Source organism: Podarcis tiliguerta (assembly GCF_965153285.1).
Source record: "Podarcis tiliguerta genome assembly, chromosome: 12".
Classification (NCBI taxonomy): Eukaryota; Metazoa; Chordata; class Lepidosauria; order Squamata; family Lacertidae; genus Podarcis; species Podarcis tiliguerta.
Genome location: NC_139545.1, coordinates 12,988,161 through 13,002,182, shown reverse-complemented (window position 1 = coordinate 13,002,182; position 14,022 = coordinate 12,988,161). Strand labels below are relative to the sequence as shown.

The window sequence follows — 14,022 nt, the reverse complement described above, 5'->3', positions numbered from 1 at the left end:
TTTAAAAAATGCAATACAGAAGCAATTGCAAAGGAGTGTAAGGAATATATAACGATTACAACGACATAAGGATGTTTGTAAATTGTTCCCTTAATGGTGCTCTGCTTCACAGCAACCGTGCCATGACATCAGGAATCCTGTAATTAATTTGAGCAATTTTGGTAGGAAATTACTGGCAAGAGGCAGAAATGACAGAGCAAATTTCTGTCGTCATAATTCTGATGGAATTTGAAGCAAGTGAAACAGCACCCAGTCTGAAAAGACAGGGAGCAGGCAGCAAGAGTGAATTCAATCAGGACACAGGAAAAAAGAATAGAATTCCTAAACAACTATTGCGAGAAAACTCAGGTAAGATTTAAAATGTCTTTATTTTTATGCCCCAAAGGGCTGCTCTTGATTACAGCAACCAGCTGTTTGCTGGTTCAAGTTAGGCTGGAAGTTGCATGCTGCACCTGTGTTTAGCTTGTTTTTTCTGGCATACAAGTTTATCCAGAACCATTTAGTTAAGCGATTGACTAAAACCCGCCTGATTCCTTGACTAGGGTTTCGTTAATCAGCTGACAACCCTCGTTTGCATTCCAAAAGCCCTCCCCATTGTTAGAGAGGCTACAGTGGAAGCATTAAGAATCATGTGCAATCACAAGAGATTACAGAAAAAAATGAAATCAGCACTCTCCCACATATTTTGTTTTACAGGATGTGAGCATCTGCATACCTTAAAAAATGCACACACAAAAATTATAAACACACAATTGGATTTAGTTTGCTTTCCTCATTTTCCTTATTCCTCATACAATAAGAAGTGGATGGCATACAGCAGCAACATTCTTATATTTTCCATTTGGGATGTCATTCTAAAATTACGGGGACTTTCCCTCCATAGCGTGTTTTCCACACACAAAGGTCACTTACCATGTCCATGATCAAATGGCCACATATGAAACACCTGTCAGCCGATTGCTGGAAGCCTGAATACTGTAGTGGGAAAAGAAAGTATGCTTAAACCTTTTGAGTAAAAGCATGAGCAATATTTTCCTACTTTCTTAACTGGAATAAGGCAAGCTAACCAGGGTGCATAGCCACTATAATGTCTCTGGGCACATGATTCCCCCCCCCCAAACAGCTTTTATTACTTTCTTTAAAAGCTTCCTTCCTTCAATTAAAAAAAAACCCACATATTCCCAAATGCTAGTGCAACGAAGAGACAATGAGAACAAAGTCCCCAGTTTTAACCTCATTTTAGCAACAAAGACATTAGGCAATCCGCAGGCCTTCTACCTCAGACACTCATTTGCCTCAGCAGGTTGGATTAAGTATTGCTGAAATAACATATGTGAACACTAGGGCTGGCTTGAAAACCACTTGTCAGCTTAATAACACGGTGTATAAACAACCCTTGTGGACAAGCTCATACGTATGAGGCTCCTTTATATCTCAGACATAATCTCATAATTATATATTATGTAGCCAATATATGACTGTCCAATTACTGCCACTCAGTAATTGCCCAATCGTTAGTAGTAAAAGCAACATGAATAAACAGTACACTATGTTAAGTATAACTGGTTTAATTCACACTGAAATGGGAATTGGTGAAAGGGTTTGACTGTAAGATTCCATTGAAGCCAAGAGCAAGAAGTGGTCTCTGGGCTACTTAATGGGTTGTTGTTGTTCTCAGGTAGCTCTGACCCGATGTTTTAACCTTAGAACACATGAGAGTGATCAAATGTCAAGTTTGTTATCTCAAAAGGGTGGTTGCTAAAGTCTTTCTTCTCAGACTCAGTGAGAGTGAGGATGCAAATGAAGCTCTCCAGCAAAACAGTTCCAGGCAAAATGGATGCTGAAAGGAGAGACAGACCCCTGTTTGGAATATTTCGTAATTTATAAGATGCTGAGCCTATGCTTTGGACTGGCATATGTCTTACGGAACTGTCTGGATGCAACATTAGATGTTTTGGTTTTGATTTGGAGAAAGTTCAGCAAGTGAAGTTTTAATTAAACATATGAGCTCCCGTTGCTCAGTCCCAGCTCCTGTCAACTTAGCAGTTCGAAAGCACGTCAAAGTGCAAGTAGATAAATAGGTACCGCTCCGGCGGGAAGGTAAACGGCTCTGGTTCGCCAGAAGCGGCTTAGTCATGCTGGCCACGTGACCTGGAAGCTGTACATTGGCTCCCTCGGCCAGTAAAGCGAGATGAGCGCCGCAACCCCAGGGTTGGCCATGACTGGACCTAACGGTCAGGGGTCCCTTTAACTTTACGGGCCTTAACAATGTTTCATTTCCAAAAAGGAGTTGGTTTTCATGCATCCAGTTGCTTTTAACTGTGCAATATTAATATCTGCAATACACCTAGATTTACAAATCATTTATTTATTTTCCAGCTAAGATAGGTGCACACGAGGACCGTGTGAACAAAAATCTAGAATCTATACTTGAATCTTGCACCTGCATTTCAGTCCGTAAGGACAAGTAAGGGAAAAGTACAAATCAAAATGCTGCAATTCTTTTTGGGGTGGGGTGGGGTGGGGGGAGTCATCAGCACTGATTGCCTCATTTAAGATCCTCTCTGCTTTCACAAAGGTGCTTAATCAGACACAACAGATAAGAAGAGGTGTTAATTCATTCCTTACTCATCAGATGTCAAGGAAATCAACAACTATCTGACAATTAGAAGACATCTGAAGGCAGCCCTGTTTAGGAAAGTTTTTAATGTTTGATGTTTCACTGTGTTTTTAATATTCTGTTGGGAGCCGCCCAGAGTGGCTGGGGAAACTCAGCCAGATGGGCACAGTATCAATAATAAATTATTATTAAAAATCCATCACTCTAGCAACATGTAGGACACATAACCGGACCTATTGCCAGTGGGTTCTCCCCCCTGCAACCCTCAACCTCATTTAGCATTCCCTCCTCGAGCAACAACATGCAAAAGCCTGCGGCTTACTCACCAGGAAGTCTTCTTCACAAAACACTTTCCCATTAACAAAATAAAAGGCTTTTCCTCTCAGCTTCCGACCTGCAAGGGAAAAAGGGGAAATATGATCAAAGACCAATAAATAAAACATCTGAACGCTGCCAATGGAAGCCAGAAATAAAGATGCGGTTTCGATGCAACTAAACACTAGGACAGATGCCGCGATCCTGCCCTGTGCTTTAGTGTGCATCCACAATTCCTTACTGCACAACTGTAGCATGAAGAAGCGAAGGCTATTCAGGGCTTTTTAATTTATAGCGTAACTCCAAGCTAGGACCTGTGCCATCATTATACTGCACAGGTGAACACAGGAAGTATTTGCTCTGATAGCTCAGTTGCTAAGTCCGTGGTACTGATAACGCCAAGGTTGCAGGTTCGATCCCCGTATGGGACAGCTGCATATTCCTGCACTGCAGGGGGCTGGACTAGAAGGTCCTCAGCGTCCCTTCCAACTCTACAATTCAATGATCCTACTTTAAAGGTAAAGGGACCCCTGACCATTAGGTCCCATCGTTGCCGACTCTGGGGTTGCGGCGCTCATCTTGCTTTATTGGCCGAGGGAGCCGGCGTTCTGGGTCATGTGGCCAGCATGACTAAGCCGCTTCTGGCGAACCAGAGCAGCGCACGGAAACGCCGTTTACCTTCCTGCCAGAGTGGTACCTATTTATCTACTTGCACTTTGATGTGCTTTCGAACTGCTAGGTTGGCAGGAGCAGGGACTGAGCAACGGGAGCTCACCCTGTCATTGCGGGGATTCGAACTGCCGACCTTCAGATCGGCAAGTCCTAGGCTGTGTGGTTTAACCCACAGCGCCACCCGTGTCCCTATGATCCTACTTTAGAGCACCATTTAACCTGGTGCTGGCTTTCGACTCTAACCTGTCACATGAGCCCCATGCTTCTGTCCATCTTATTCTTCCTTCCCACCCTCAACTTTCTCCTCATCTTAGAAATGTGAAAAGCTCGTTAAAAAAATAAAATAAAATGGGAGTGGCACTACTCTTGCAATCCATTTTAGGCAAGGGCCGTGACCAATTATGTCGGTCACAATTGGCCAATTAAAGAGAATGCGTTAAAGGATACAGAGGTGGTGATAGCAGGAGATAAACATTTCCCTACACCTAGCTCATCGCATTAACACCAGATGGCGCCTCTTGTCAAGGCAGGAAAAAATAGATGTTCAGTCCTTGTGGGATAAAACGATTCTGTAAATGTCCACCTTACAGATTTTAAATATTCCCAGTGCAAGACCCAAATTGTATAGGTTGTATCTGATGTTGCTCCGCTGATAGTAAGCCTTCTGAATAAGGAAGGAGCTTAGAAGCGCTGGATCTGAATATATACAAGCAGAGGATGCAACAGGTGGAACCCTCCAAATATCCTTTGTCCCAGGGACAAAGGGTGGTCTGCACTGGTCACAGCTGTCCCTCTGCCCATCGCTGCTGGTCACTGCCAGCCTCGTCCCGCAGAAGGAAGCTAGCATGACTCTCTCAGTGCAGAGCTCCAGGGCACGATGCTTTGGACCCAAGCTGCACCCACTGCTGTCACATGACCTGCAATCTGTTGGTCCCTCGATACCTTCTTCCCCATTGGACACACTCAGCGGGGTAGCCCTGCTGGTCAGGAGCCAGGGTTAGGATTGCTGCCCAAGGTAGGTACCAAACCAGGGGAAAGCCCTTCTGGTGATAACATCCTGCTTGGGGAATGTGCTCCCCAGTGAACTCCCCTCGACACCTAACTATCATTTCAGTACTGGGCAAAACATTTATACACACACACACACACACACACACACACACACCCCTAAGCTTTTATCATATTTTTCGCTCTATAAGACACACTTTTCCCCTCCTAAAAAGTAAGGGAAAATGTGTGTGCATCTTATGGAGCGAATGCAAGCAGGAGGCTCTGCTCAGCGCTCCCTTTAAAGAGCCACGTGGAGCCTGTGTGTGGGATCACTGCGCTGCGATCCTGCTCACTGTCCTGGCTTCTGGCTTAGCCGCGCAAAGCCTCCGCAGGGCAGGGAGGAGCCTTCATCCCACTGCCCTGCAGTGGCTTCGCTCAGCTATCCCTGGCTCTTGTGGGAGGTGGGCATAAAGCCAGTAGATTTGCTTTCACTGAAGCCAGGAGGGCAAGAGGGATAGGTGCGCACTGATCCCACTTGCAGTCCTGGCTTCAGGGATAGCCCCGCAAGGCCTCCTGAGCGAAGATGGAGGAGCACTCCCTCTTAGCTCAGGATGCTTTGCGTTGCTTTTTTATTTCTTGTTTTCCTCTCCTAAAAACTAGGTGCGTCTTATGGCCCGGTGTGTCTAATAGAGCGAAAAATACAGTATATACTGCCAACTTTTCGAGCTGCAAGGTTTGAAGCTGCTGTGTGTTTATTTTTGTTGCTTCAATCTTTATCACAAGTTGTGCTATTTTGTGGTTTTGTTTTGCAACATTTGTAATTTTTTAAAAAATCCTTTCGTAAGAAACCCTAGGAATGCTGACTGACCAATGAAGGAAAGGATGTATGCTTGTTTGTTTATATAAGTATTTATATACCCCGTCCCCTTGCAAAACACTGGAGCAGTGTACAACAACATGGAAACATTTTAAAGCAAGCCAAAACAATCATTAAAATGACTGGCTACTCCTACTCCAGAATCATTTTAAACATCTGCATATGCCTGTCAGCACATATATATTTCAAGAGAGGCTTGAAAGTCAAAAGCCAGGGTGCCTGCTGAATCTCTGCTGGAGGATTGTTCCACAGCAATGAATGCCCCACTTCTGGTTGAAGCCAATATGGCCTCTGAAATATGGTGGACAACTAACAGTGCTCTTCCAGAATATCTCTGTTATTGGGATATTTGAAATGAATAAATCACTGAGCTATCAGAAGCAAACTGGACCTGCACATAGCCATTTTATCACTTTACATATTATTTGGTTTTATAATTGATTCCGGGGCTCACCTCTCATGAAACTATAGCTCAAATTATTCCCTGATAATGTGTATGGCTCATATTCTGCCAAGGCCCATGTGTTCTGGGCACTGAATTCCACATTTACAGAGAGTTTCTCCATCCCTCTATGCAGAGATGCAGTTTTACTGGAACGTTGCAAGATGTCCCTGAAAACTCTGGGCCCAAATCTCAAGGACTAGCCTGCGAGTCACAAAAGAAAATGTGCCTCAGGAACCCAAGTCAGTTGGGTCTCAATTCAATGTTTTAAAAAGCTCAAGCGATTATCAAAACAAGCAGCTGTCTGAAGGCTTTTTGGCTTTTTACAGCCAATACTTTTCACAAGGGCAGGGAAAGCAAGTGAAGGGAGGACTTTGCAACCACATGAAATACTCCCACTTCAGATTATTTTTCTGGGAGATGAAAGCTCTCACTAGGAAAAAACAGGACACATCTTGGATAGCTACCACTTATGTGACAGACACAAGTCACTTAGCAGAAATTCTGCATTGTGCCTGTCTTTAAACTTGGCAGCAACGATGTGGCTATGACAGAACGATGCAATTTGCACTGTTTATTATGTTCTGTTACCGCTTAACAGAATATCAGATCTCGGATGAAAGGTGCCTACAGTTTTATAAGGGCCAAATCCCAAGAATCTTTTGCTTCACTGTGCTGTCTCGCATAAATATGTCTGAATGTAAAAATTAAAAAACTGAAGTGCAGACGACTGGAGCCAACGCAGCTGCCAGATTAACAGTTAAACATAAAATTAAAAAGTCAGTGCAAGCCTTCTCAGAATATGCACCACTAAGTTAAACAGAGCTTACTCCCAAGTAAGTGGTTATAGGATTTCAGCCTAAAGCAATGTGATGTGTGGAGCTGCAGTATTCTAAAATAAGGCTCTTTTTATTCTTATGAAGCTGTGATATTCTGAAATATAAGACGTTCTCTTACTTGAGAGACATAATACGGTTCTCAAGAGACAGAGGTTGTGCTCTATTGCATCAGACCACCTGCACACCTCTTTGAAGACATGCACTGAGGGTAAATTCTGCTTACTATGATGTCCTCTCATAGAAATGTCAGACAGCTTAATTTATGGGATTCTCCAGAGACAGCTAATTACTACTACAGAGAGGCTGGGTCCTGAACTCTTGGTTCCTAGCAATACTTCAAGTCCACTGTCTGCTATACTCTGCCAGCCAGAGTTCATGCACGAAATAACCATGTTGGTATTTCTACTGTCCTTTTTTACTGACTGTAATTACAGGACATGTTTTCCCTTTGCAGTTTGTAATTAAAGATTTGATGCCTGTTGCTTGTGCGTGGCTGATCCATTTAAGCAACAGTTCTCATTCCCTCATATTTAAGACTTTAGCATGTTTTTATCTTCTAGATGCCCCCTCTTTATTATCCAGTGGACAGCAGGGCCCATATAATCAAAATGAATTTTGGACTTTGGACCCCTGTAATATAAAATTCAGATTACCAAAAAGAACCTAACTCCACTGAACACTGTGGGACTCAGTTTCATTTACGTCAAAGGAGATGTTTTGTTCGGTCTGAACATGCTCCTGAACCCACATCAGGCAAATAGCAAATCAGTCGCCAGCCTCCCTGTGGTCAGCATCAATCCCTTGGACTTTTGACCGCTTCCTATTTTTGTACTGGTTCTGCCCATGCTTATTGCCCTAGTTCAAAAAGAAACCAAAACAAGCCCAAGCCAACAAGGCAGACAAGAGAACATGTCTCTCATCAGCGTTTGAGTTAGATCTCTGAAGATTTTAACATACCAAGCTAGGTACCGTATTTTTCGCTCTATAAGACGCACCAGACCACAAGACGCACCTAGTTTTTGGAGGAGGAAAACAAGAAAAAAAAATATTCTGAATCTCAGAAGCCAGAACAGCAAGAGGGATCGCTGCGCAGTGAAAGCAGCAATCCCTCTTGCTGTTCTGGCTTTTGGGATAGCTGCGCAGCCTGCATTCGCTCCATAAGACGCACACTCATTTCCCCTTGCTTTTTAGGAGGGAAAAAGTGAGTCTTATCAAGCAAAAAATACGGTACTCAATACATTTTCCAAAAAAAAAACAAAACCATACAGCAGGGATTTGGGAAAAGTTTGAAGTTCATGGAAACTGTGAAAATAGTATTTTAAATATTAATTCTGAGGGCAATCATCCCAACTGTATTCCAGGTGAAGGTCCATGGAATGATAGAGTTTTATGGTGAATCTAGCTTTGGCTTTGGGTCGACATCGGGGGGGGGGGGGGAGTGAAGGGGCTTTTCATTAATTAAAAGCATTTACATCCACTCTTCCACCTCAGAAGTATATGGGGGGGGGGGGTTGTTCAGTGAAACAAAACCAGGTCCGTTGTTTATCTCATATTCTCCAACGTTTTCCCGGAAACTCACCTGAACCTATGTATAAGCATTACATCAGAAGCCATGTATAATACTACAAAAGCATAATGCTCTAATGTAAACAAAGATACAACCATGTTAAACTGTTTAAAGATGAAAAGCGGGTGGCGCTGTGGGTTAAACCACAGAGCCTAGGACTTGCAGATCAGAAGGTTGGCAGTTCGAATCCCCGCAATGACGGGGTGAGCTCCCGTTGCTTGGTCCCTGCTCCTGCCAACCTAGCAGTTCGAAAGCACATCAAAGTGCAAGTAGATAAATAGGTACCGCTCCGGCGGGAAGGTAAACGGCGTTTCCGTGCGCTGCTCTGGTTTGCCAGAAGCGGCTTAGTCATGCTGGCCACATGACCCGGAAGCTGTACACCGGCTCCCTCGGCCAATAAAACGAGATGAGCGCTGCAACCCCAGAGTCAGCCACGACTGGACCTAATGGTCAGAGGTCCCTTTACCTTTATGTTACAAAAAACTCCAACCATCCTCCAATGAAGGTACACCATAGAAGCAGCAGCCTATCCCTTTCCTCAACAATCATTCTCACCTCTGTTATTAAGGACAGGACACCAAAAGAACAAAACTCTACCATTTCTATTTGCTGGCATAACTCACCCCCTTTCCAAGATGTGAAAAACTTCAGGCTCCAATTGTGGATTTTATGATTTACCTAACATCTGGAACATCAGTCCCCACTGCATGTCAAACGTCTTCTTTTTTGTTTCTAAGCCTTTTACCTCTCCTAATTTCTTTCAGTCATTTAAAGTACCTCCTCTGCATTTAATTTTTATTTTTATTTTTTGGCTCTCATCGTTCCTATAATGACCTCATGGTTCAAGACAGCTCAGAATATGCTCAAGACAGCTCAAACATATGACACGAAAATGCCAAGTCTATGTGGCTTATACGACATCACTGGGAAGAGTTTGCATTCCAAACAAATGTGTGAAACTAGACAACAAGTATCAAAGGATCTCTGGCATGTGAAACGATACACTACATGGTTTTCAATGCTTATTTCTGTGACGCCGTAAAGTGTGCCTGTCTTATGAATTATGGCCTGCATCCAGAAGAGTGATTTTACTGATCCTTCAGCAAGCCATATGTCCAAGCTGCTAAACTGCTTCTGCAGCCACATGCAAAAAGGGATGTGACCTCATTTCTCTTGTGCAAAGGGTTTGCGTCAGAGGGAAGCCGACGAGGCGTCGTGTGTTACAGCCAGTCCCATGAGCAATTCCTGAAGCAAACCCAAGTACTGGAGTCCTCAGCCATAGCTCTTGCCTCCTCAAGTTATAAAAGCCTGTCCAAGAGAGAATACAAAGCGACTTCCTGTATACAGGATGGCGACACAAGTTTATGTGGCAACTGAGTTAGCTGCATTCTGTAGAATGCAATCTTCTGTAGAAAACATATGAAGTAGGAAGGGCAGAATAAACCCATGTAAATATGCCTGAGAGCTCCAATTTGATTGTTGACTCCTTGGGCATTTTAAGGTTGCAGATCTATCATTTGCATTTTTACTGAGGGCAACAGCCTTGTAATGGCTAGCAAAATATGGCAGAGCCCCATTCACATAGAGAGGGTTAACTCTGACATTCATTTGATATGGAATAATACTAATTATATATGCAGTGCATTAATCCTCAATGCCAAAATACAAATCCCTAAGCATACCTTTTTGCAAGCAAGTGCGACTGAAATAAATGGGGTTTACTTCCAAGGGTACAACCTATTTATAGTGTAGAATTTAGAACATTTGTAGCTCTGGGCAGCTAAGCCCGCTTATTTAAATATTTTTAAACAGAAGCCTAATCAAGATGAGGACATGGGAGCAGTTTAGGTTTAAAAGGGAATCTATGGTATCAGATAACGTCATTCATGCCAACGTGCTCCACTGCCATGCATTCTTCCTGATCTTTAGTCAGAATCTCCTTTCTTGTAACTTGGATCCATTGGGCAAGTCGTCTGGCCTAGGACATGGCAGTTTCCCAAAGGAGAAGGTCGCTAAAAGCAGACAAGCCCCTTGGAAGGACAGCTTGTCCACCAGTAGTGGTGTTCATAGGAACATGGGGAGCTGATCTGGAGTCAGAACCCTTTCCCCAATCTAGCTTAGTACTGTCTACACCAGGTGTGACCTTTGGGCTCTCCAAATGTTGCGGAACTACAATTCCCATTAGCCCCACAGGACCTGGCCAACAGTTAGGGATTATGGGATTTGTAGTTCAGCAACCTACGGCAGGCCAAAGGTTCTCCACATCTGGTCTATGCTGCCTAGCACAGGGGTCTGCAACCTTTAAGACAAAAAGAGCCACTTGGACCCGTTTCCGAAGGAAAAAAAACTGGGAGCCGCAAAACTCGTCATTATAAAAATAACTTTTTTGTCACTTTTTCTTATTATTTCTTTGTTTGACCCCTCAGAATTACTCCTCCTCATAGAAATAAACGTTACCTTTTTGTGTGTGTTTTTCACTCCCCTTCAAAACAGTGACCAGCGTACATGCCCCTTACAATGTAGCGGGCGGGCGGGTGGGCAGGTGACGTGGGGACGGTGTGTGACTAACACACGCACCGCCCCCATGCAACGTCACAGCCAATACAGCGCCCGCCACAGTGGGGAGTGTCGGGGCACACAATGCACCTCCTCCCCTCGCTAGTATCCTCCCCGGAGCCGCGGCAAAGGTGTAAAGAGCCACATGCAGCTCCGGAGCCGCGGGTTGCTGACCCCTGGTCTAGCAGCTCTCCAGGGTTTGAGAAAAGGCTCTCTCCTAGCCGTAGCTGGAGACACCAGGGTGTCAGGGACCAGACAGAGGAGGAATGGTGGAGACCGCCTCCCCAGCCTGACCCTTCCAGAGAAGAAAACGACAGTTCAGAATTACAACAGGGGTTTAAGGGAGATCATGGCTCAGAGGCAGATGAGGGGGAAAGCTGGGAAATAATGGGAGAGGAGGAAGAAGAAACACCAGAGGAGGGGGGAGGAACAACTGATAGATACAGCGTCTTTAGAAAGCATTCCAGACCCCGCCTCTCCCAGCAACTGGCGAGCACTCAAAGTAGGAGAACAAAGAGCTCAAAGGCAGAAGGCACTTCTCAGCACCCGTAGTGATGACACATGAAGGAGAGGGAGATGGTGGAGACTCACTCGGGGCAACGCCATTATTCCAAGAGGCTGAATTCCCAAGCCTCTCTCTGTGAATATTGAATAAAAAGCAGTTGGTACTTTCCTTGTCTTATCTGTTCCTGGCAACCTGCTTTGAGGGTTGGATCCACTGCTGCCTGACACAGGGATTGAACCTGAAGCTTCTGGTTTGCAAATCTGATTCTCTGCCTCTGAGCTACATCCTACCCCTCCAAAATGCCAGCCATGAGGTGTATTCTTTGGCACACATTTGGTTTGCATGAGGTGTCGAGTTCAACACACCCAGCCGACTCCCCACATCTCACACTGGAACCCTTTGCAAGTTTCAGAGATTCTCCAGTAGACAAGTTGCCATGAAAAGGTTCCCTGAAAGTAGAAGTCTGAAAAGCCTGTGCGCTAAGCCTTTGAAACCGGTGTAAGATGACAAGAGCTTGTGTTTCAACTATTATTGAAGAGATGCTTATATAAGCCTGCAAGGCACGAGTAAATTTAGAGATTTATATAAAACGCATTCCCGGAAACAGTGAAGCATTTATCGTAACTACGAGTACAAGAAAGAATGGAATCCCTATTTTGGGAAGTGAGGTACAAGGTCCTAAGTATATATACTAAAGAGCCAGGTGGCCTTTACTGCCACTAAATACACACTAACGAACATCCCTCTAAATATAAACAGGTATGACTAAAATAGTTGTCTCAATGGACAGAGACAGAGACCATGAGAGTGGAACGCTCTCTATTTCCAGCAGAACCATAAACCTGTTATTATAGGACTCCAAACACTTACTAACTCCCTGTAAAACCGTTACTCTTCCATCTATGAAATGGGAGGCAGGGGGAGAGAAAATCTAACCACCAATCTAACATCAGAGAAGCTTCTTTCCCAATTCCTGATTGGAGTCCCATCTACCAGTATGAGAAGGAGGTTGTTCACCTGATTTTTCAGCCCACTGGCTGAATATTTTCCTCAGTCCAGCTGCTGAAGATGGTCAAGAATGTATTGGCTCTGGCCCCAAAACTGGGGAGAATATGACTGAAGAAGTTGGCTGTCATAATCAAAAAGAAGAGACAAAGATGTGGGAAGACTGGATAGATATTCCAGGAGTTCACCATGCAATTAAAAATCCCTTTCTAATTAAAAGGAGGAAAAAGATTGTGCCAGGAATGCAAAAGTGCTCAGGGCCTAGGTCTCCCCACTCCTGCATATCTGCAGAAGTGCACATGTGAAAGAAAAAAATGATGAAGAGTTAAGGCAGCATTTTAGGAGCCTCTGTTAAGTTTTGGAGCTCAGCAGATACCTGACTTTGCTGACCTCTGACATCAGGTTTGTGCTCATTTTTTTCACTGCAAGGCACACGTTTTCTGCAAATCTTGTCTCGCCTGTAAACAGAGAAGCTTTTCCTTGATATAACAGATACTTACTACACGCCCCACAGGTAAAGCATCCGTCGTGGTAGAGATTCCCCATTGCCTGGCAAGCTTGGTTTGCACCATATACACCTTTGTTGCACTTCACGCAGGTTCCTAAAGAAGACACAAACACAGGTCAGATGAAGACTCCGTAACACTTTCTCTCAAGCATGGGAGAAATAGAGTATACCCACGAGAGGCAGGTGTATATTATGGTTTGGTTTAGAAACCAAGCTGGTCGAAAAACATAGTTCCAAACATAAAAAGCATAAGGGTGTTCAATGTACTAGTTTATTTATAAAGGCAGATAGCTGGGAACAAGCAAACATACTTTTAGGAGGTAAAATTGTTTCACTTATCTGAAGCACATTCTGTTCATTTCTATAATCTGTTTACCCTAGTAGTGCTCACAGATTTATTTTTTAAAATTACTGTCTTAGGTAGCTTGATGTGAACAAGTAGAAAGTTGCACCCTTTTTCCCCCCTTTTTGCGACTTGCCAAAAGAACAAAGTGGCTCAACTATAAGGGGATTTTTCTTCCTTCAAAATCACATGTTTATCCTCATTTCAAGGCCACATTAGGAAGCATTTCATATACCCTGTGGGTATAGGACGGTATATAAATTCAATAAAAATAGATAGACGGGTAGATAGATGACAGACTGACAGTTTCTGTATTCTGGTTTTTGCTTTCACAAATACATATGGTATGTTCTTACCCATTTCCATCTGGAACAGTGTTTTCCCAAACTTGGCTCTCCAGCTGTTTTTGGACTACAAATCCCATCATCCCTAGCTAGCAAGACCAGTGGTCAGGGATGATGGGAATTGTAGTCAGAAAAACAGCTGGAAACACAAGTATGGGAAACACTGACCTGGAAGCTCCGAAACAAATAGAACCAGAAGGGCATATTTTGAAAAACCATGGCATTCTAGGGCTTAATTTTAATGTAGCTTGATCACAGACCTCAAAATTCAGAAGTTACAAGTTTCAAAAGGCCCTGTCAAATTGCTCTTCTGGTCAAAGCTAACTGCTCTGACCTCAGACTGGTAGGCCCAAATCTGCCAGACTAGGGCATCTGTGACATCAAAACACTAAGTCAGCAGGAGGAAGGCAGAGGGAATATGGTCAAAGGCAGAAATGTC

The 14,022-nt window shown here is 43.9% G+C and overlaps 1 protein-coding gene across 4 annotated transcripts in view; it reads right to left on the bottom strand.

The window, feature by feature from the left end:
• Nucleotides 1-14,022, bottom strand: part of LIMD1 (LIM domain containing 1) — a 42,689-nt gene that overhangs the window by 6,631 nt on the left and 22,036 nt on the right. For 2 of the 4 annotated variants that reach the window (XM_083404904.1, XM_083404903.1), the window contains exons 3-5: nucleotides 12,889-12,990; nucleotides 2,947-3,014; nucleotides 913-975 (exon numbers count right to left, since the gene is read on the bottom strand). In XM_083404904.1, the coding sequence (XP_083261030.1) occupies nucleotides 913-975; nucleotides 2,947-3,014; nucleotides 12,889-12,990 (233 nt within the window). Of the gene's footprint in view, nucleotides 1-912; nucleotides 976-2,946; nucleotides 3,015-9,114; nucleotides 10,602-11,052; nucleotides 12,991-14,022 lie in introns of those variants that run through there. The other 2 variants (XR_014503342.1, XR_014503343.1) reach the window with 1 other exon arrangement.